Source organism: Trichoplusia ni, chromosome 7 (assembly GCF_003590095.1).
Source record: "Trichoplusia ni isolate ovarian cell line Hi5 chromosome 7, tn1, whole genome shotgun sequence".
Taxonomy (NCBI): domain Eukaryota; kingdom Metazoa; phylum Arthropoda; class Insecta; order Lepidoptera; family Noctuidae; genus Trichoplusia; species Trichoplusia ni.
In genome coordinates this window covers 6,933,049-6,957,288 of record NC_039484.1, presented here as the reverse complement: position 1 = coordinate 6,957,288, position 24,240 = coordinate 6,933,049, and the positions used below count along the sequence as shown (strand labels likewise).

General features: G+C 35.0%; 1 protein-coding gene across 12 annotated transcripts; it reads left to right on the top strand.

The window, feature by feature from the left end:
• The first annotated feature begins 467 nt into the window (after positions 1-467).
• Positions 468-23,499, top strand: LOC113496083 (protein kinase shaggy-like). 12 transcript variants are annotated; one of them, XM_026875183.1, is made up of 11 exons: positions 7,611-7,938; positions 8,490-8,678; positions 8,873-8,935; positions 14,368-14,558; positions 15,264-15,347; positions 15,889-15,948; positions 17,288-17,398; positions 17,717-17,954; positions 18,587-18,684; positions 18,906-19,001; positions 20,796-23,499. In XM_026875183.1, the coding sequence occupies exons 1-11, from the start codon at positions 7,935-7,937 to the stop codon at positions 21,138-21,140; spliced, it is 1,479 nt and encodes a 492-aa protein (XP_026730984.1). In that variant the 5' UTR covers positions 7,611-7,934; the 3' UTR covers positions 21,141-23,499. The 12 variants fall into 12 exon arrangements, with proteins under 12 accessions (XP_026730989.1, XP_026730997.1, XP_026730996.1 ...); XM_026875187.1 differs by lacking the exons at positions 7,611-7,938; positions 8,490-8,678 and adding an exon at positions 472-883; XM_026875185.1 differs by lacking the exon at positions 15,889-15,948 and having other exon boundaries at positions 7,178-7,938.
• The last annotated feature ends 741 nt before the right edge of the window (positions 23,500-24,240 follow it).

Genomic DNA, 24,240 nt, shown 5'->3' with positions numbered 1-24,240 from the left:
AATTAGACCACAAATTTTAAAGATATCGCTGTTAGAAACAAAAAATAACCTCTTTGTCGTCAAATTTATAAATTAATATTTTAATTTCTTCATAATTAATGTTGTTATGTTACATCGTTTTATCAGATTCTCTTTCCCATTGAGTACTTTTCAATAGCTGATAATTCTTGTTCTTACAAATAAACTGCGATTAAATCTTGCTCAAACCGCTTCTACATAAGCTGGTACATAACAAAAAGTATATGAGACAATAAGAGAATATGAAAATAAAAAAATACATTTCCATCGCCATGTAAAAATGGTATAGGTATCGAGAATGTCGGACAAAACCCATTACATTAAAGTTTTAGTTATCTGTAGGCATCTGTTTTACTGAATGAGCCTATAATAAGAATGCATGCAACCCATTCCCCATCAAGAGATGTCGCTAGTAAGCGTTTACCTGACGTCATCTTCGTACGTTCAGTGATCGAAGGTCCGAGTGAATGCCGAAACTAGCCGAACGAGCAAGTACAAGTCTGAAGAAACTAAAATCTGTCGTACACTTTAGTGATGTAAATTTTGAAAAATTAACAAAATGATATTGTAAAACCGTAATAAGACTGTCTTATTTTGATTTCAATTGTATCATAGTGATATTGTTTTGACTATACCATCCTTAACTTGTATTTCATCGGCAAAGTGAGTTCAGTGCGAGTGCAAGGGTGGTAACGAGAAATGTGAAGCATCTATGAAGTTCAGGATTCTAAGGCCGTTTATTTTATACCTATAATAATGAGCGGACGCCCTAGGACCACGTCATTCGCCGAGGGCAGCAAATCCGTTCGAAAGACTTTCGATAATCAGCCACCGAAACCACCTCTCGGAGGCGTAAAAATCAGTAGTAAGTACCTACCACCTAACCATTCTTTTGTCGGCCATCGTGATTTCTTACGCCTGTGACGTATTTCGATACTGACAATTTTAAAAATGGCTGCAACCTGCCACAAATCAGCTTTTGAGCATGTAATGTACGATAATTTGTAATTTAATCAATATCGACATCATTTTATGTCCGCAGTATTTCAAAAATGGCCACAGGCGGTGCTTAGTCTCTGCCACATAAGCCTGGCGTGTGACAGATAAATCGTGTCAAAATATCTGTACGACGAGAAATGCGTCGTATTCTAGATTATCTCTTCTGCGTAGCGCTATATACTTAGTTATATGTTTCTAATTTTCAGTAATCAATTATCTACTCGTTTATTTCGCCTTAGTCTATGGAAGTTCATGTATATAGGAATAACTACGTTTTGAATCTTTGAGGTTACTTGCTATCTATCATGACGTAATAAACTAGGGGTTTTTTGGGAAATAGGAGTAGTTAGCTGTAATTGAAGTAGAACCATATGAATAACTATAGTTTCTCCTTATTATGAGTATGTATACCTCATTTTATATTGATGAGCTGTCTTCATGGTGGTCTCATATAACATGCCTTTTGTTAAACAATAAATTAACATAATTTTCAAAGTCAGTGTTTTTCTACAAAACTAATGTGTTAAATGTTACTTTCACTGATAATCACTTAAACACAAGTTTACACATATATAATTCTTCAGAATAAAAGTATTGGAGACAATATATATTTTTTTATTAAGATAAATTCCAAATATAGTGATTGTAATGATACATTGTTTCCTTTGATTACCACATACTTAAAGGCACTACACACCTTTATAGCTACATCATGTACAAGCCTGATAGGGATGATTTAATTATTCATCCCTTTAAACAAATTGAACCAGATGATTGATGAGACTAGTCTAGTAAAATATTTTCTTGTTAAAGTAGCTGTTTGTTCCCATATAATATATTATGCTCATGCTTAAATTATATACACTTTGCTCTATGTTATAAATGTAAAATCAATGATGCCTCGAATACTGATGGCATAGCAACATAAGATCAATGAAAAAGTGAATCTTTAAATCAATTTTTGTGCTAATTATATTTCCTTTTATGTGGTTGTGTTACTTGGTTGTCTTACTACATTGTAGTTAGAGAGATTAACAGACAACAGTTGACTAGAAGACAAAAGTCCTTCTCTCACTTAGTATGTTCATATCTTGCATATTACTACACTGCTGAGTACTTCAGCCTTATTTTTGTTGTTTTCAAGACCTCAAGTACACACTTAAATAGTTTTAAAATCACAACTCATTTTTATCAGTCAGTCAGTTTTATCAAGCAAACATTGGACAGATCAATGTATGATTAGTCCATTTCAAAAATATACTTTCCCATCAGTATTTCCTAAATGCTGGTTATTTTGTAAAGTGAATGATTAATTTAGTTATTCAGATGTTGTGCAACATACACTTCTATAATCAAGGTCCTATTGTTGAAAGGAATATGTAATATTGGTTACAATCACAATAAGTGTCTGTAGTAGAACATAAGGAATTTTATGTAAGATTACTTTCTGACACACTTGCATTACTTGAAAATGTGTTATGACAAGTATATAATCTTATAGAATCATAATAATTATGTATATTATATAATCCCCGTGATCACATTTATTTAATTCAATATCTTAATATACTTATCAAGAGATAAATGAAAATTTCATGAATTTGTCCAACTATTGTGGAGTGATCAATTAACAACAAAAGGAGAAATAAAATCAACATGATAAGATTGTCTTGAATAAATATTTTGATGGATGAAGATAAATATTGATGAAGATGCTTAAATAACCATTGGATGTAATGGAGCAGCACTAGGGAGGCAAGACAGGAAGGGTTATAGGTTTCCAGGAACTAGAAAGATTTGGAAAATAATAATGCTCTTTATTTTAATGTCCTTTTGCTAAGTTTTAAATACTGTATCATTGGTTGAGTTTCATATTCAGAGCTGCAGGGAAGAGCAAGGGCCTCAAACATGTATAGTTATATCTGGTTGGGTTGGTGTTCTTTTTATTCAATACATATTTATATTTTTAATAATTAACCACCATTACTTTTTTAAATTAGACAATAATTGATGTACAGTAAATTGTTCCCATATAAATCGAAAGTGAATATGATACCTGATCATAAATACTCTTGTAAGTTGTCATGGCTTAATATTTATGTGTAGCTAGACGTAATAGTAAAAAATGCATCTTGGTGAGAATGGGCTCCTCAAGATTCACCATGCAGCTGATGAAATTGCCATCCAAGTGATTGAAAGCTTTTGCCGTATGAAAGTGTAATTTTAATTATTAGGCATAAAATAACTCAAAATGTATGTTGTTCCCAAAAACATCAGTTTCTCACTTAGTGAAAGCTTAACATTTATTTATTTTTTATGTTTTTGTATTTGGATAAAAACAATGAAAAAAAATGTAATACTAAGACTTTCTCACCCTTCATGGCTAAACAACCGCAACCTATGAATTTTTAGTAATGTTTGTTATGCTACTCAACATTGACAGCTTGATTCGTGGCTTACTAACGAGATCGTTATTATTCTTTTGCATGAATAACAATCGATAACATTAATTATCGTATATATTTTTTAACAGATAAGCAATTTGATCATGTTTTTTAACCAAAACTTTCAGTGGTGTCGGTGTTACGCATTATGTAAAGTTGTGCATAAATATTTAATTAAAAGCGGGATGGACTAAAATTATCGCGTCTTTCAAAGTGCTGTTATTGCTGTTAGGCTTGTTTCCTTGCAATACCGAAATTATATCGATAACTTCTCTTCGCATTTATATATCACGTTCAGTATATTCAAGTATTAGTTGTTCACGGTTATCGCTTTTGTTATCAGTAACTCAACGATCTTGCTATCTCGCGGCCGGCATGACCGCATCATCCTGTCATTCGCGGAAGAACCGTGCCAACGCACTCTCGGTTTTCGAGTTGCCTTTCGCTCAGTGGCCAGTCACAGTCGACCGACGTGGTCGCCAGAGTCGGTGCATGTTGCAAAATTACCAATTGGTTCGTTAACCCACTTCCTCAGTGGTGCGCCGCCGCGCCGTTGCGGCAGCTATCCGGTACGCGAGTAATTTGAAAACAATCTGTCGTTTTGTTCGACACTTACGTACGCGGGTCAAATATTATACAGTGAGTAACAGTGCGACGTACACAGTTATATCATTTGTACTAGCCACACGGTGGCGATTTGTGAAACGTGATGTGATACACATGTAATACCTATATTTTCTGTGTAAGGCTCGTTGAGAATGATAGTAGTCAGCGTTGTATATCTTGTTGAAGACTTAGTGTTATGCAGACAACTCTACAAAAATAATGTTACGTCGTCGAGGTACTTACACTGTCAATGCTGATCCTGATAATCGGCATAATAGAGCACAATCCGAAGACCCACCATCATTTATTGTGAAAAAAATAGGTATGTAACGATTTATCAGTAATGCTTTACATAACAACAAAAGTATAATATTTTACGTATTTTATAACCATCAAAATATTATCTTATATGTAGAACTACCTAAGCGACGATAGGTACCTACGGATTCTTATTGATATATTGATAACAAGATATTGCTTTTATCTTTAAGTGTATCACCCTTCAGTTGGCATGTGTTGCCTACCTGTGTTTGCAATGTCGGCATCTTCTGTAAATCCTTCTGTTTTATCATAATAGAACAATGCAATTGTTTATAAGTACGACACGAGCACATTGGCATGTGAAATTGCGTGCGACTATGAACACTGTTATATTTTACAGTTGAAAATAAACACCCAGTTTTAATATCTAACCTATGAGCCGTGATATCAACGTCTAATAATTCTGTAATTTAATGACGTCTTACAATAAATTGCTAAAGGTCATTTCTAAGTTAAACTACCGACTCACTAAGATTACACCAACATCTCTCTCGTAACGTATCTCGCACAATTTACAAGTTACACGTACACTGCTTTATGCAGACACAACATAAAAATTTAAGTACAAAATAGCACCTGTACTTTCGATTTACATTATTGTAAACATTAACTAAAAATCTGGTTAAAAATATTGTCACGGAATTTGTTTTAAAACTAAACCGAAATGAAAGAATTGCTATAATTTACTAACGTGTAGCGTGCGAAAAGGACGGAAACAGAAACTAACTTGTAAATGTCAAACTGGATTTCGCCTTGAAAATCACATGTTTTACATTGACAATTGTAATGGTAACTTGTTAGAATTTATTGTGGTTGCCCTAATTTCTTCCGCCCTGGTCAAAATGTCAAGTGAATAGGATGCCGCGCAGTAACGTAACTAAGTTTATTCGAGCTTAGTAAACCCGAGAGAAACGCTACAAGTGTTAAAAAAACAAAACTTATAAGTACTACCTATTTTAAAACGAAGTATATGTTATCTGCTAGAAGTATCTCTTAACAAAATATTGTAAGAGATGCTTGTTAGTATAAAAAAGTCTGAGGAGGAAGGAGGTTCTCAATCGACTGTTTTTGTTTGACCTTGATAAAAAAAATTACGACGCAAAACTGCTTAAAAAAATCATCTTTGGTTAGTAACAACGGCCTTAATGAAAAAGTAAAGTTACTAACTTGTAAAATAGACAACTGAACAATGGGCGTGCCAGTCTTAAAAATTCAAATAATATTATTTTAGAATTACACAATGCTTTGTTAACTTACAAACGGTAAAAGAAAATTCGTATTTAAGTGTATGTACAGTTAATCATTAACATTTGATACCTGACAGTGTATTCGTATATGACAGTCACGCATGTCCTTTGTGCATTGCGTATGTTACTGGTGCATGTACAAAGTATTTAATTCTGTACCCAATTAGACTTGCCGATTTCCTAATCTTGTAGTGCGCAATTTAAATGCAATTTGTTTACGAAAGTTGATTGATGAATCAATAATCCTATAAGTACCAAGAGTATGATACACTGAAAACTAAATCCATGTAATACAAGCACATAGGTACTTGTTTCTTTTTTTTACGAATATCAACAACAACAACGTCATATCCATGGCCCTTCTTGGAAATACGCCCAAAATCACCGACATTATAATTAGAAATTCAGCGTCAAATTTTGAAGAAAAAGCCTAGTAGCGTATTATTATCTAGGATGTGTTGTTCTATTTCACCTGGCATAAAAAAATAGCTTATGGTTTATTTTCAGTCGGAAAATATAGTGTATTTCTCTCCATGAAGTAAAAGAGATAGATTGGTAACCATTTACTAAAGTTCTTATTTTTAGCAAGAGATTAGATATTAGAGATTATCTGTACTAAATTCTTAGAGTATAGAATTTGGCTGTGTGTAGTTAAAACCGATTAGTAATTTATTTATGTGAAGTAATTAAAGGGGTGCGCCGATAAAAAAAAAAAACATTCTCAGTAACAAGAAAGGGCGCTTAGTGATATGAAGACGCATTTCTAAGGTGAGCGATGCGTCATAAAGCTGGCACGACCGGTTCCCCCATTATCTGCGGTTAGTCTCTTGCGACAGTAGGGCCTTGGTCGAATTCAGAGACGGAGAGCGTGCGCGTTAAGCGTAGAGAACCACAAAACGGTGTCGCTTTACAAGAACAATGGTAGTAGTATACGCTTTACATTGTCCTCATACTGTAGACTAGAGCTCAGGCAAGCAAAGTGTATTGACAAATTGAAATGCAAATGACATTCCATGGGGAGAATCAAAGACCATATTTTAGTTCTGTGCATAATGTCAAACTTCGTCTACTTTTTTACACCAGCAAACGGGATGATAATAAATTCTGAAAGGCTTTTGTCGAAGACTGTGGTGTATTTTATTAATTTGTCTGCATGTGTCTTTCTTTACCCTTCAATTATGGTTTTGATTATAAAATGAATCTTAAGTTCCGTAGTTTATCAAAGTGTTGCCAAGCAGTCACAGCCTATTGAGCAATAATAGGTGCGTGGGCCCGACGCTCCTCACGTGCCGAGAACCCAACAAACTCCGCCAAAAGTTCTAATCCAATTGCTGCGAGTCCATGACAACCATAATTCTATTAGCCGTCCTATGTATTGGCTATAATAGTAATTACCCTGTAAAACCCACCCGTTATTATGGTCGCCTATGACGGCATGAATTAATCGTTATGTTCAAATAGTTTTCATAATCCGTATAATTAGTTGCAAGGTAATAAAATTATGAACTTAATTTTTAACAATATTTTCAGGTTTACAAAACTGAAAATATTGTTAAAAATGCGTTGGTTAACTTCACTGTAGTATTTATTAGATATCAAGAAAGTTGTAAGCTTACAGGTGGGAGAAAATATAAATTCAATGTAGGGCCCAAGTCTTAATTTTATTTTTTAATCGCCTCTCTATAAACGTAGACTAGAAACGCCGATATTTTGCCGATAATTCAATTTCAAGACATTAAATCTCTTTTTCGTCCGGTACCTACTATATCAGTAATGAGAGTACTTTCTTACGTGATCATAATTAGACCGAATAAATATTCACACAGTCGTAGCCCCCAATGAGAACTTTTTTCTTCTGTAGAAATCAACGTTATAAATTCTGGAATGATCTCATATTAAGATTTAATTCAAACTTTTCGTGCTTATTCTTCTTACTATTTCATAGACTATTATATTTTGACAAAGTCAATTTGCATTGTCAGTTGTTCAGTACGCCATGTCTATATGTTAAATAATTTAGGCGAGTGAAATAATTATACCCTTATTAACGTAGTAGGCTCAGCACCAAGCCTCTGCGTTAATAGGGTCGGGTGGAATTAGGTGCAATCAAAAGATAAAAATATAAGAAAGTGATAAAAAAATATAAATTAAGTCGATCAAAATTATCGTTGTAGTATAACTCAACATGTTTACCTTTAATTTTTTTGCTCGTCGCGCACGAAATTATCTGGTTGTCTACGCATTGAAGACGACTTTTTGTAATGATGGCGGTTTTTGAGGGTTAAATTTTCGTGTTTGCATGGGTAAGTTATCGTAGAGTGCACTAGTTCACCATTCATGTTTTGTGTACACGGTCATTTATAGTTGAAAATTATTTCAAGTTTGCTCTTGGTGACGTCACGTCTAAATTATCACCGGTTGTATAAAAAGGTAGACACGCGCGCATGCGATGTGATACTGATATGACTTCCAATGTGACAACAATAGCGTTCTATAGATAGATTGTTAACAGTATTGGTAAAAGTGTATCACAATTAATATAATTATTGAGCTATACATTTAAACCAGTACTAAAATTTAATTTAAAAATGTAACCAAAGCCCCCCTCATAATCTCATTTTATATGGCAACTTTTTTGTTTCCCGAAACCTTTTTATCCGTCATAACATTTCCTACGGTTAGAATAATCTGGAGAGTATTTCGTCGCGAAGTTTGAATTAGCATCACACTGAGTTGTAACGAGGGTCGACCTTTACGGGGCGGGGCGGCGGTTTGAGTCTCCGCGGCTGCGGCCGGCAGTCTACCACAACGCGCGCTCGCGTGCGATCCTCTGCCAAGCTGGAGTGTTCCGCAGGGCCGGTATGCTTCGACAACTTAGGAGTTTCCGAAGGTCCCCCAACGGTGGCTCTTCGCCCCGTAGGAGAGGTGGCCGCTCGCTCAGAACCATCTCTTCTTCGATTACTTGACACGGAAAAAACTGGACAATTAAGCCGCGCCCGTGATCGTCTCTCTTCTTTTTGTAAAAAACTTCGGCGTACCATCAGTGAGTGTTTATAATTTGCTTTATCGTTTTCAACTCGATTATAGTGTTCTCCGACCCGTGTTATGTGGTTCTTGTTTAAATTCGTTACTCCCAGTATCACACTGTTGTGAACCTGCGGCGTTTATTTTGCATTGTACTTGTATGTTGTCCATCAATGTTCTAATGCTGCTTTTGTGTTTTGCTGCGACACGCAGGCGACGTGGAAACTCCTAAAAAGAACGAGCTGGCGTCAGAAAAGAAGACCGCCTCCTCGCATCGTAAGTGCTAGATTTTGCGCACATTAGTTCGGCGTAGTGCCACTGTCTCTGATTAGAATTTCACCTAACTCTAATTGGTATAGCGAAAATCCTCCATTCAAGAACATACATTCTTTTAAAAGCCATTAATATAATACGGATACAAGATTGGAGGATAATCGCAATGACACTAATCATTTAATGTCTTGTCTGTGTTCTCTTGTAATTTCGTGATTGTTGATGTTGTGATGTTCTTAGTAAATAAGGAATAAGTCTCTTTCTTAAATTAGACTTGGCTGTATTAAGTATTACTTCGTTACTCAGTGTTTTTTTTTCCAACTAACTACCAATTTTCACTTCTTCTCGTATTTATCATCCATTACATAAGAACCTCGAAATTACACAACCACATAAAATGATAAAACAATAATAAACTTTATTTCGTGCGATGAGTGTTTATTAACGGCATCATGCTTATCTAACGCCGTTGTGAAAATCTAACTTAGATAAGTTTATCCCTACGTACGGATATGTAGAGTAAAAATATACCAATTTGCATTCATTAGCACCGAATACCTACTCACAGGTGGTAAGATATACATGGCTTTCAGAAATGAAAATGTTCCTTGGCTATTGGTAACATTAAGTGACTACTGAAACTTGCACATTAAAGTGTGAATCACTGCTTCCAAATAGACTCTTAGACAACTTACTCTTGTTATTTAGCAAGAGTAATTTGTATTTTTCTACTTTCATCTTATGCAGTTATAACAGTAGCCTAGCTTACCTCAAATTCAGGTTCGCGATCGATCAGTAATAAATATTAACCTGCCAATTTAGAACGCTGAATGTACGGTTGAGGAAAATATTTAAGAATATTTATTACCAAAATACGTAGGCATGTAATGGTTACAATATACGCAAATGTGCACTGCAAAACAATACACTCCCTCACTGGTAACCACAATTAAAATATGACGTAAGAGGGGATCTTGCCATAATCACCACGCTTGTTAAAACGGAATGGTAATTTTAAGTGAAGCCGCTATTCATAGACAGGTTTTATACAGACACACACACACACATATTTGCATGCGTCGTGACTTTATACTTTCTACCTGCTGTATTACATATGTAGCAGCACTTAAAAATATGGCAAAAATATATGTCATTGATTGTGATGAAAATATCAAAACCTTCGTAGTTATTTCATTAATTAAGTGATAATTAAATGTTTTAGTAGTATTTTATGTAAATGTTTATTACTAGATTTTATAGTTATTTTGTAGTTTCTTTATTTATTCTTATACTTAAAAGAGTAAATTGAAATCAGATTCACAAGTCAAATTGTGACTGGTTCGACATAATATAGTATGTATTGCTATTCATGGCAGGTAAAGGTAATTTAAAGAAAAAAAATATAAAGGACACGTTTTTATACTTGTATAGACATCATTTTAACGGAAATGAATACAGACTATTGATTTTTTCTTATAAATGTGCCAATAAAATGTTAAAAAAGTGTTTTGTTATGGTGGTAGCAACTGAAGCGGTATGTAAGAAATGGAATTATTTATTGTATTGTGATCATTAAGTTTCCGTATCGCTTCCTACTGCGCTGGACACGTAAACGTCTGCACTTGCAAACTGCGGCGTAACGAACCTTCGTCTTTACTTTCTAATGTATTTATGCTCATGTTCTAAATAATTCACACCAGGCACGCTACACGTTACCGTCGCCACTCTATTATTAAAATATGAACGTTGAAATTGAAAGATTACACAACGTGTGACGTTGCATTTTTTTAATTATTATGTCTTGTCAATAAAAGAACGTCTAATCCCATGTAATCACTAAACACTCCCAATATAAGCTATGTAAATAAAGAAACTTAATTAGTAGGAATATGGTAGGTACAAGGCTTATAGTACCACAGTAAATTGAAAGAAGTAGTTAGATAAAAAGCTGATAAACAAGGGTGGAGAGCGGTTAGGTTTGCGTCAATAAGGGTTGCTATGGGTGTGGCGGTGGGCACATGCCGTAGTTCTTTCAGGGTCATAATTGATATCGTCCATGTGTTTGTTTTACTATTTTCACCTACTCCTACTTATTCGATGCAACCATTTATTAACATACATAACGAGTTACCTTTACTTATGTAAAAGACCGCTATTTTAGGATTTAATAGTTACCTTTGAAATCTATACTCTATACTTCTATACTAATATATAAAGCTGAAGAGTTTGTTTGTTTGTTTGAACGGGCTAATCTCAGGAACTATTGGTCCAAATTAAAAAAATATTTTTGTGTTGAATAGACCATTCATCGAGGAAGGCTTTAGGCTATAAACCATCATCGATGCGACTAATAGGAGCTAAGATATAATGGAAAGTGTGAAAAAAACCGGGCAGGTATACCTAAATCATAACTTACATCTTCTACCCACGGGGACGAAGTCGCGGGCAACAGTTAGTCTTTAATAACTGCAGTCTTTGCTGAGTATAAGTAAATAAAGCAGCATAGACTGCAGTTATTAAAGATTAAGATAAAGTATCGATCAGACTATTAGGAGTAATTGGCAAACGTCAATAACGATAAGTTATTTACACTCCTTGACTATCGGAAGAATTCGGAAGTCGGTAATAAAATTTCGAAGTATAGCCTTCTTTCTTATCTTTGAATAACATGGACTAACATAATGCTTAACTTGTGTCTCCTACATTCAGGTATAAAGAGTGACCAAGTCTACCTCATTATCGTAAGTCATGTGAACACAAATAGGGTAGGGCACGACAAAAGGCGCTATTCTGTCAGTGACATGGCTACAATTTTTTGGACTGAAATCCTGGTGGAACTGCCTCTCCTGACAAACAACTACCTTATTAAAGGATTATATTAATTGTAAAACTTGGGGATGATTTAGGAGTATGAAAATTAAAACAGACTTTATTTGACTAAAATTTTTTATAAAAATAATATATACATTTAATTACCAAAAGTTAGATTTCACAGGTATAATGTGTAATCATAAAGACTAGATTAATATATACTCCGATAGATATTCCGCGATTTCCTATTTGTTATTCACATGCAAGCGGGAGACGTGGCGGAAATAGTCTCTATCTTGCTTATGACCAATATATCCAACACTTTATCGATTTGGACGATATTTATAAAATGGTACCTACATATTTATGGCCAGTGGATTTCTATTCATAGGTTGGCCCAATTTTATTTCACGAGATTAACAAGAGACGCCTAAGGCTTTAAATTGATGGACATATCAATAACAATCACATGCTATATGGATTTCCCAGGTAGGGTAAACGTTGGGAATTACCTAAGTCATACAGGATCCCCCAAGACCGCGTGATTTGTAGTAAACAAGTGAAACGTTGCGGGAGCCCCTTGACTAACAATGGGGGCCTAATTGGCGTAGAAGCACAGCACGATTTTGCTGTGAAATGTTGCATTCTTGTCATTTTTTACCACCTAATGATGAAGTCATAAACAGAAAAAATGTTTGTTTGTTAACCTAGTAAAATAAATACTTTTAATATTAATCCTGGCTCTTGCCCGAGACTTTGTCTGCGTTGTTTTATAGGTTTGAAAAACCTTAAAATTGGATATTAATTATCAAAGCAAGCTACTTTTTGCAGTCTCCACAAATTATTTCGTAGCGCTTTCTTATCAACTCCAAGCATGCAAAGGTATTCCAATAAGAACTATATTTGACCGAGTAGTAACTGAAAGTGTTAAACTATAATGTTTTATTTTATGTTTAATTAATATTCATAATTATAATTTACAGACGCTTACTTTATTCACTATCTACAGTCAGTACATGATGGCCAGATCATATCTTTAAAGCTTTCGATTATTTATATAAATCCAACATTCTGATCATGTTAATATTTTAACTCATTACTGATAGTTTTATAGGCTTTTATTGTAGTAGGTAATTAGAATAATATTACGAAGTCGGCAACGTTTTGAAAACAACGAACGTTTGTTAAGGTATTCTATGAAATAGATGTTGTTAACTCGGAGCATATAAATGAGTTCACACGTAGACATTCGGATGTTATTGATGCAAGTTCTTGTTAAGATAAACAACTTCAAATGTGTTACGTATAACTAAATGTTGAATATTTAAATAGTTTTTATTGATAGAAATATAAATTGAGCAATTCTTCTGTTATCATTTAGAAATGTGCAAGAACTTAATATCTATTAATGAGACAAAGCATTAGGTATTTAAACCTGTTACGAACTAGCGTGTTTTTTTTTTTATCAACTGCTTACACAAGCCATTGCTCGCGACTTCATCCACGTGGCTATCTAAATATTATAACAATCAATTTGAATCTGTGTCTAACAGATTTTTGACTGGTAAAGGTCATGAAACGATCTTCGAAAGAATGAGGGATATGCTAGAAAGATATGAAACTTTGCATTGTATTATGAAAAGTGGCCATTTAACAAACAATTTTCTTAGTTTGCAAGTATTCGATTAATTGACGCCTGTAATGAAATTCTGTAATATGGTCTACATTTCCATTGATTCGGTTCCATATCTACGTCCAAGTGGGGTGGTACTAGCGCTTCTGCGACTAAATTTCATCAATACTGCAAAAAAGGTTTTAGTTGCGGTCCTCTGAAGTGACCCTCCCAACCGTAAATAGATGTGCTCTGCGTTTAACCCCACGCGACTTCACTTCTCTGTTCACTCTTACGTATTTTACCGGTTTCACACTTACCAGCTTTGAATATACGCAAGTGAATAGGTCGAGGTTTTTGCTATAGATAAAAATATGTCAATGTTTTTAACATTTATGACTTCACTCGAGTATCCAGGTGGCCAAGAGTTTTGAACATGATTTATTTTAGATAAATTCTTATTTAATAAAATTAACTATTCAGTCATCCTTACCTCACCCAACTCATTCTATGATGATGGATAATGACAGTCGCTGTGCTTACCGATTAAATAGTACTGATACAGAAGGTTAGTCTTCCGCTCTGCAATATAAATTTAAAATAACGTTCACTTATAAATTGGTACTGAATGTTACGCGAGAGACTATGATAAGTCCGCTCACGCCACCTATTTATTACTGTCTGTGAAATGGATGGATTAGTTTACGTCACTACTCAATTGCATTAGAGAGGCCATTCAAACTGTTGTTAGATTAACATTTTATTCGCCTGCTGTGTTCTACTCTAAATGAAAATCGCAGTATGCATCTATGGTTAAGTTTAATCAATCACGGCTTAAAATAAATATTTTGACCTTCGTTCCAATTTTCCTTGTTAACGCTGTAAAGTCGTAATTGTAAAATATAGGGCAATTTTGATAAATAAAATTTCATAGTTTATGGTATGAACCCTACATTGAATCTAAATAATATCTTATATTTGTCAATTCTGATTTATTTTCGTTGTTTTTCAGGCAAGGACGGCTCAAAGGTGACGACTGTGGTGGCAACGCCGGGGCAAGGCCCCGACCGGCCGCAGGAGGTGAGCTATGCTGACATGAAACTCATCGGAAACGGCAGCTTCGGCGTTGTCTACCAAGCCAAACTATGCGACACCGGCGAGCTCATTGCCATCAAGAAGGTGCTCCAGGATAAGAGGTTTAAGGTGAGTGTAAATCGTATTGTTTTCATCATATCATTTTAGTCTTTTATTGCTAGCTATTCATATCAGTATAACTTTTATCAATGTAACATGTTTAGATTCACACTACACACGTCTGTGTTTAGTACAAGTGTGTTTGCATTATTTTGCTTATTTTCTATTTAAGATAAATAGTTATTTAAAATCACATTTGTCAGTAATTCAGTCACTAATTGAATAGGCGACTCTCATAAAATCGCTATTGGATGTACATAGTAAATAGCCTTGGGGTAGCGAGTCTCCCGCAACTTATTTAAAATTAAGGGCAGCTCGCCTATCGATTCTAGATATGTAAGCTGGTTCGCGGCTTGAAGCATGCATGCAATACCGTTTGTCGTTATGAGAAATCATCAAATCACTCCTCCTCTTTTAAGTTTGAAAGCCAGTGTAAGATTTTTACTAACTTAAACCCTCCTATGTTACTTCCTTTGCCATTTGTTTACTGGGCCCACGAACCCAGTACAACCCCGCTTGATGCATTAAAGTAATACCTGAAATGTAAATAAAGTTTAAATCTATACATTGTACATACCACACACATCTCATTAACCCATTTCATTTTCATATTAAGTTTCAAAATCACATGTTGAGGCAGGTTCTGTCTTTGCATTATGTATTAATATATTCATTGTTACTTATTAATTTACTAATTTCTTATATAATTTGCAGAACCGAGAGCTTCAAATCATGCGACGACTGGAGCATTGTAATATTGTCAAATTGAAATATTTCTTTTACTCCAGTGGAGAAAAGGTGAGTGTGTTAGGTTGAAGACGATGTAATATTTATATTAATTAATTTATGTGTCTAATAATTTTCTTAGACTATTTTAATTTTTGTAGTTATTTGGATCTAACTTCTAGTTTGGACCCATGTTTACTATGAATTAAGTTATTACATCATGTACTAGTTCCGAAGGGTCTGCAAACTGGAAAGGAGATATCTCATCTAGAATAATTGTTTAGTTTATTGTTTTTTCTGACAACTGCTAATAATAGTTGAGCAAATGACTTTGTTTCTTTGTTTGTTTATGTAAAGGATGTGCTAGTAGATCATGCTTACAAGCAAGTCATTGTTAGGTATAATATCTTGGATATATTTTTAATTAGTCCAGTCTTTGTTTTACTTATTGGTATTGAACAACTCCTTTGGTATTGATATGAGACATCTCCTTTAAGCCCTATATCTTCACAACGACTGACTTTCTTATTGACTATATGTATTGATTTGATCGAGTTACCTTTTAGTTCGCTTTATTAAGGGTGTATTATTTGTGTGTTTTATTTGGGGGAAGGCGGCAGTGCCCGCAGCAGTGAGCTCAATGTTAAACGCAATGCAGTCTCTTGATGTCGCAGTACGTTTATGAATAAATTAGATTGTTGCGCTAGTGTGCTAACGCACAAATTAGGCCTTCCAATTCAGGGTATGGTTACCGAACAATATTTTTTTTGAAGCCATAATTGCATATTGAATTAATTTATGTAATTGAAAGTAAAGTATTGGTCGGTAACCGTGGAAGCCCGTCAAACAATTGCGTGCATACATGATTTATTGAGAGCAAGTCTTAATCACGTCATGAGCCGTAATCTTTCAGCCATGAGCTTTTACATCTGATCAGGTCAATGGCCACAATGTTCTACCATCAATCATCTCATAAAATTTAACTTGTTCTGTATTGCGTCATCTAAGTTGTGTTTATATGATTCTAACTGATGCTTGCTTGATACATTTTGTTTCTTACAGACAGCTTTAGTGTTTCATTGCCATGTACGTGGTTTATTTGCACTCGCCTGTGAAAACAGCAAAATCTTTGTAACGCATAAACCCGCACACTAAAAATGTTAGAGATGTTTCTGTACCATCTTGTGAAGATGTTCTACTAGTTTTCTCTGTTAGGATTATTAAGATTTTCTCGTTATCTTTTGTGTCTTTAAAGAATAGTAAGAGAAAAAGTCATTTTTAAAATAAATTTATCCAGCGAATTCAATCATCAGTTTAAGAAATCGTGTAGTTCTAATTATTTAAGCAAACCTTGAATCCACTTTATGTAGATAGTGAAGACATTGAACATAAATAAGAGCTATCCAAATATAGTCTCAATAATATTATTTACTTAGTGTGAGATTTGTTCAAACTTGTGCACAAAATTGAAACCTCTAAAAGGAACTAAATAATATCGTGTAGTTCAAGGTCTGACTTTCAACAATAGATAACTCGCTATGACAAGAGCCAAAAAACCTTTGGATAAAAGCCAACCTTGAAATGTAGGTAGTCTTCTCTTTAAAACGCATTTTATAATTTAAATTTATAAATCTCAGTGTTGAAGGTGATTTATTTCTAGCACTAGTTTTCCTGTAATGCATATTTTTGCGAAGTGTATTTATAAAACGAAAACGTACTTCAACTACGGTAGTTTGTGTTTTTGTTTTTTGTATCCTTACCATGTTACTCAATCTTGTTTACTTTTTTCGTAGTAAATAACGCGACGTTTGTCTCATACTCATTTTTTATTCCTCAATTTGTTTCTTTCCTTGTCATTCCTCTTTGTATGAAAGCATTAAAAAAACTTATACCTACAACTTGCAATATATTTACATTTCTCATTGTTATAAAAGAGCATTGCTAGGTACATGTGATATATGTAGCTTGTGAACAATTTATATGTATCTTGTATTATGATTTCTTCATTACAGAAAGACGAAGTGTACCTGAATCTGGTGCTGGAGTATATACCCGAGACTGTGTATAAAGTGGCACGTCATTACTCCAAAGATGAACAAACCATACCCATTAGTTTTATAAAGGTTTGTGTATACTCATTGAGTCAAGATCTGGGATGATTTCTCTCAATGCTTTTACCCTTATATTCGAAAAGGCTCAATAACCCAATTAAAAGCCTGCCACCTAATTAACATCTGGTTATGTGTTCTTGGTTTTGTGTGTATCTTAAAGGTATCATTCTACTTCTCAACATTACTGAGGTTGAGTTTTAAGAAGATACAGTTATTACTATTTGGTCACCCAATCATAATAGACCAATATTCGAATATATCCGCTTTTCAGGGCAGGGGGTAAACGTTAATCTATGTGGTGAATAAACTCTATTCTCTTTTGTTCAACAGCTATATATGTACCAGTTGTTCAGAAGCCTCGCGTACATACACTCACTGGGCATCTGTCACCGAGACATTAAGCCTCAGAACCTGCTTCTTGATCCTAAGACCGGCGTACTCAAACTTTGCGATTTTGGTTCCGCGAAACACCTTGTTCGTGGGGAGCCTAACGTGTCCTACATATGCTCTCGATACTACCGCGCTCCAGAACTCATCTTTGGCGCTATCGATTATACCACTAAAATCGGTAAGTTTTATTTATAAGCATCTTTATTTAGTCCCAATATTAAGCCCTTAAAATTGCATAACTGTGTGGCGAGACACATTTGTCTTAAAGAGATTCAATAGTTCTTTGTTCTGCAGGACGGATAGCTTAATAGCCGACATGCTATTAAGAAGACGTATTTTATGGTAGTTCAAATTCACAAATGATTGTATCTTGTGAAATTATATTGTACTCTTGTTTTTATACATAACACTAAAGGTAAATCCTTTAAATTTCAAAATGTGGTTGTTAATTCAAGAATCGCAATAATGTTTTTCAAAAGGAAACTATCTGACATTTACAATACAGTTTAGGTTGCAAAAATAAATTCCCTGATAAGGATAAGCTTTGTAATGGTAAAATCTTTTGTCTGAGCTGCGACCTACTGAGGCATAAGTACAATGTACTGATGCTATCAATACAACGGGTCGCAGTTGCCTTAGTCGTCATTGATATTGATTGCGATCACTACTCTTTGTCATTAAATACAATAACAACATTGTGAATGGCCTTTGACTTGAATACTCACCCAGTAACGGATTACAAAAATACTGTTACTGAAAACGTGGTTGAAGAAGAAAAAATGTCTCAACTTGTAATCTTTTTTGTTATAGATGTGTGGAGCGCTGGATGTGTAGTAGCAGAATTATTATTGGGACAGCCAATATTCCCAGGAGATTCGGGCGTCGACCAATTGGTTGAAATCATCAAGGTAAGAAATTACACCTCAAAGTTGGAAGAATGCATTAAAAGAACCGACATAATGTTATTTCCTTGTCGATGTTTCTATATTCAGATTACTAAGTTCAGTAGTCCTAGACTACTTCAATTTATCAGTGACTCAACAGTATAAGCGGTCGATTCTACTCGATCTTTCATTATTTAATTACTTTTAATCGATAACATCCTTTCTCACCTATTTCAATGTTACAGGTACTAGGTACTCCGACACGAGAACAAATTCGAGAAATGAATCCTAATTACACAGAATTCAAATTTCCACAAATCAAGAGCCACCCATGGGCTAAGGTAAGAGGAATTGCTTAGAGATTCTAAAGCCGAACTTATAAAATTAAAACAAAGAATGTAGGATTATCTACACTAAAGAAGATGAAAGCATTTAATGATAACTTCAGGATTTTTATTGTAACGACTCATTTCTGCATGACGTTTTTAAAACTGTTTGATGCTGCTTCAGCTTGCAGTCTGTCTTCCCCCGAATTTAAGTATTCTGATTGATTTGAAATGATTGATTGAAAGAAATTTTAAAATTTTGGAAACGACTATTGTTATAATAATGGTATCCCAAACAGTTTACCTTTCTCTCTTACATGTGGTGTGGTCGTAGTGTTTTCATAAATAAAAAAAACCTTAATTCCCTTGTTGTTTTGTAGTTTCCAATTTGGTGTAAATAAAATAGGTTTCAGTTATGTGATTGTGAGGGCTTGCGAGGCTGATAGATTTGTTTGAGAGCTTGCAACTACAATATCTTGATATTTAGTGTTCATAATTATATATTGCCAGATAAATTTATTTAGAAAAGGCCACTTGTTCTTAGCAATTTTTAATTTATGAAATGCCAGAAAATTACACTTCAGCTCTATTTGGAAATTGTCATCTTCCATATTTATCAGACTTCTTTTTAGTGAACCACATGAGCATTTTATGAATTGGCTGCTCCAATTTTCAGGAACGAAAAAAGGTGTCCTTTGTCCAAAAACAGTATATGTGTGAAACACAATTTCAGGCAGAATATATTACATGTTCCATGATGTGTTGTTATGTCAGTATTCATTATATTCAGTTATAAGATAATATTTATAATCTAAAACACTTAATATTAACAAGTTTATAAGTAACTACTAACAAAATATTTAATTTCACCTTGGACTATCCATATTATTTCTAATTTAACAACCAACATCAAGGTCTCTGTTATATAATCTGTCTTTATCCTCAAAGTAAAATAAATGAAATGTAGACATTAGTATTTTGTCCTAGCAACAAGCTCTTTACTGTTGACACATTTGTATAATAATGAGTGTATCATACATAATTAAAAAGCGCGCGTCATTGCAGTACATGTTGGAGCGTTTGTCCACGCCCAAGTCTGCCACTGACCACCAGCGCCTCCGAGTAAGATACCGCTCTGCGGGCTAACTAGATGCCTTCATTATATTTCTCAGACTACAACTATATACTTCTTTTCAGTTCAAAATGATATCCTCAAAACTTCAAAACCAGGTTACAAAAATGAAGTCATTTAGAGTAGTTATTTGAACTTGAAAATAGCCTTGTGATGAGTTGAACAGAATGCCACATACAACTAATCGGTTGAAGCTGTCTCTTACTGCAATTTTTTGTTGGTGTTCAGTGTGCATCGATGAATTCGTGCCGTGCTGCGACTCTGTAATCTCTTTGTTTCTTATATTGGACTTTTATATTACGTAGATCAAAATGAACAATAATATTTTACATCGAAATTACAGCGTTGCACTTCGTCATTATTTTTTGTTATTTATCATAAGATCCTACTTAGTATTTTCATTAAAATCCAATTACAGTTCCTAACCTTACCATTAACATTGTAAATACTGTTTCATTTATTTTAAGTGTGTGTAATTGAACGAAAGCATTTATTTCAGCTGCTAACATTTAACTTCTTCTTGAGTAGGTATTCTTCTTTCTTTTGAAATAGGATTATTTTATGAAATAAAAAAAAAAGTTAGGGTCCTGGCACTGGCACTGGCATATTGCTGAGTATGTGATGTGTCGGCGTGGGTGTGTGACCGAGGTGTGGTATGTGACGTGTGTGTACAATAGGGAGCGTGTGTGCAGGTGTTCCGCGCGTGCACGCCGCCGGACGCCATCTCGCTGGTGTCGCGGCTGCTGGAGTACACGCCGGGCGCGCGCCTGTCGCCGCTGCAGGCGTGCGCGCACAGCTTCTTCGACGAGCTGCGCGAGCCGGCCGCGCGGCTGCCCAACGGGCGCCCGCTGCCGCCGCTGTTCAACTTCACGGAGTACGAGCTGAGCATCCAGCCGTCGCTGAACGAGTTCCTGAAGCCGCGCGCGGCGGGCGGCGCGGGCGGCGCGGGCGCGGCGGACGCGGGCGGCGGCGCGGCGCCGGACGACGCGCCAGGTACCTGCTCGGCCGAGCCGCGCGCGTAGGCTCGGCCGGCTCTAACGCGCGCTCTGTGCAGGCGAGGCGCCGGGCGGGGCGGGCGCGGCGGCGGGCGGGCCCAGCGGCTCGGCGGCGCCCGCGTGCTAGGCGCCGGGTCAGGCGCCGTCCAGGCGAGACCTAGTGATACTTACTTTCGTGTTGGCCATCGGGAAAATTACATGCATAATAGGTGTTTTCGGCGAGTAATCGTGTGATACTGTAGTGTAATTGTCGATAAAGCTTGAGCTGTCGTAGTCGGTAAGAAGGGTAAATCCGTTGTAGATTCTAAACCGTCGCGATGTGATTACTTTGTACTTTTGTAAGCTCAAATTGTCCCCTTATGTACATACCTTATATGCTGAGTTTGAATGTTTATTTAGTAAACGACAGATAATTACCGTCTGGATAAATTGTTTTGTTTTATTTTCATTTTAATATCTCGTCAGTTTCTGTCTGTTAAAAATGAATTCGCTTATATCTGTAGCCTTAATGTACTCGGTGTGAGAAGTTTTATCATAGAGAGAGGTTAGTCACATGTTTGTTTCACTTGAATCACCTATCGAAGGGTAGACACATGATACTTACCTTGCTTGGGCCGTGTAATCAGTAGGGAAGACATATTCAGTAGTGTATTAGTATTTATTGTTGGAAAGTATCACTAATTCAACAAACTGTTACGAAGCGTATGTCTAGTGTTATTTCAACGATGAAACTTAGCAAACAGAATATTTTGTTGCAACCATAGTACGCATTGTAAATTTTTATAACTAGCGTAAACTGATCTCTCAAGATAATTTATAATAATGATATCTCAGAATATTTGTATAAACAATTCAGAGGATATAAATTTTAGATGTACGACACACATATATATTTGTTTTCGGCAACTTCTATGTTAAACATTTTTTTGCTGTGTATTTTTAACTATCCAATGCTGGATAAATGTAATGTACCTATTTAATAGCACTGTCGGTGTCCTAATTATAACGACATAGTTTTTGGATAATATTGTATTCTATATTCAATAAATGATATTTCTATTATATGAAATTTGTCATTGAGAACACTATGGTTATTAGTAGTCATTTATGAAGCGATGTTTAAATAATGGTAAATTTTCATTGTCATAGTTTTAAGTATTCGAGTAATTTCATTTTGCACTTCGATTTTGAATACCGTTACAAATTAGGAAAGGTTTAAACTTCTAAGTATAGAATAACAAAAAAACTTTTCTTCATGGTGTAGAAGTAGCCTAAACGCATAAACTTATTGGTGTAATGTCGATTACCTCTTGCACCACTATTTAGAAATACCTGGTGTTAAAAATTTCAGGCAGCTGAAAAGCACGTTTTTGCATATAACATACTTTAGTCTTGTTTGGACCAACTCATAGTAACACTTCAGCTTGCATGATTATATTGATTCGATGAATCTAATAACGAATTGATATTTCAGTCTTACTGTTACATTCTCATTAAAAATAATCGATATAACATTTACGCTACATATTTTTCTATACATAAACCAGGGCCCCGACCATTACAATAATTAATTGTACGTATCATTTATTGTGTACGATGTTACAGCAGGAATGCGCTGAACTCGCTCTTTATTAGATAGTCTCGGTGTGTAGGTTGCTCTTTTTCTTATAGCGCCGTATTTGCCTCTGTAAAAGATCGGGTTCAGTAGTAGGTGTATGCCTGTAATTACTTATAAATTATTGTACTTTAAGGAAGCGCTCCGCGCATCGCTTTGAAATCACATAATAGTGGATCTTAGTTTTTGTCGTTAAGGCTATTAATTTGCTGGAACACCCATATAATTCGTGTAAATATATTATAATTATCTTAATGGTATGACTCTTGAGCGACGCGTGGCGGTGGAAGCGGACAGGCGCGCGAGCGTCTGCTCCAAGCCGCACCGCCCTCAGATAGAGACAGTAGCTTAGATATTACATGTATTTTATTAAGTCTATCTATCTAATATGAATTTTGTAATCGACGTTGCTTCTTAAGACCTTCTGTGTAAAAAGTTATAAGACATACTAGTGACCTGAATATTTGAAGCGATGTTATTAAAATCTTTATCCCACTGAATTCTCACTTTCACGATTTGCGTGCACATTTACAACATGAGAATTTTCCGTAAAATACATAGTTCGAAATGGAGTTATGACTTATTATATAAATTATTTAAAGTAATTTTTTCTTATTACTGTAATAATATTAAATTTAATAGTGAGTGAAATTTGTATTTTGTTTTCATATTTGTTTTACTGAATTTAAATACTTCATAACCCTCATATCGTTGTTAGTTATGAATGAAAATAACATAATTATTAAAAGTAAATAATTAAATGAATAGTAAGCATGGCTTTTTATTTTTCGCATTAGTTATAAACCCTTTTAATGCTCATCAACCTAAACCTCAATTAATATTTGAAGTTTATTTTGCATGAGAATAATGATTAATTTGCCATTGTGTAACTCATGAATACCAACCTATCTGTATACGAACGATATCGGTTGGAAAGTCATCGCATTCCACTTTGTAAAATGCATTAGCGAGATTCGACTCTGGCTGGAGATGATTTTGTAACTACAGCAGTTTTTAATCTTACCTACCACTACTAATATGTGAATTTTACAACTAAATCGACTACAGAAAAGACATAGACAACTAAAGGGAATGGAGACAAGTTTTTGCCTTCATCTGAACATTCCAAAATCCCATTATTTCAATTTGATAAAGTTTGCTTTTGCTGGATTCGTCCTTAATGAATTGCAACTCATGAGAGAGAAGAGTGGGTATTTGGATGAGCCTTGCACTTTAGTCAGCCGTTCCAGGTAATAATTATAATAATGGCTTTTGGGCAACTCTATGAAATTACTTAATTGGCCTAGGTTCGTTTAAAGACGATTGACGACCCATAGAAAATTGCGATCACGCATGTTTTAGTTTTAGTGATCAATAAAACTAAAAGGAATGGGAGGGCCCATTCCTTTTAGATTTAAGAAGTAATCATAATCTTAAATATATTATATATTTAATGATAAACACATAGTAATAGCCGCCTTTAAATGTCTGGCAACTGGGTAAAACTTTTTA

Excerpts from the sequence above, each read along its gene's own strand:
- LOC113496083 (XM_026875183.1), top strand. Across the intron at positions 14,559-15,263 it reads TCCAGGATAAGAGGTTTAAG|AACCGAGAGCTTCAAATCAT; the intron begins GTGAGTGTAAAT and ends TATAATTTGCAG. Across the intron at positions 18,685-18,905 it reads AATTGGTTGAAATCATCAAG|GTACTAGGTACTCCGACACG; the intron begins GTAAGAAATTAC and ends TCAATGTTACAG.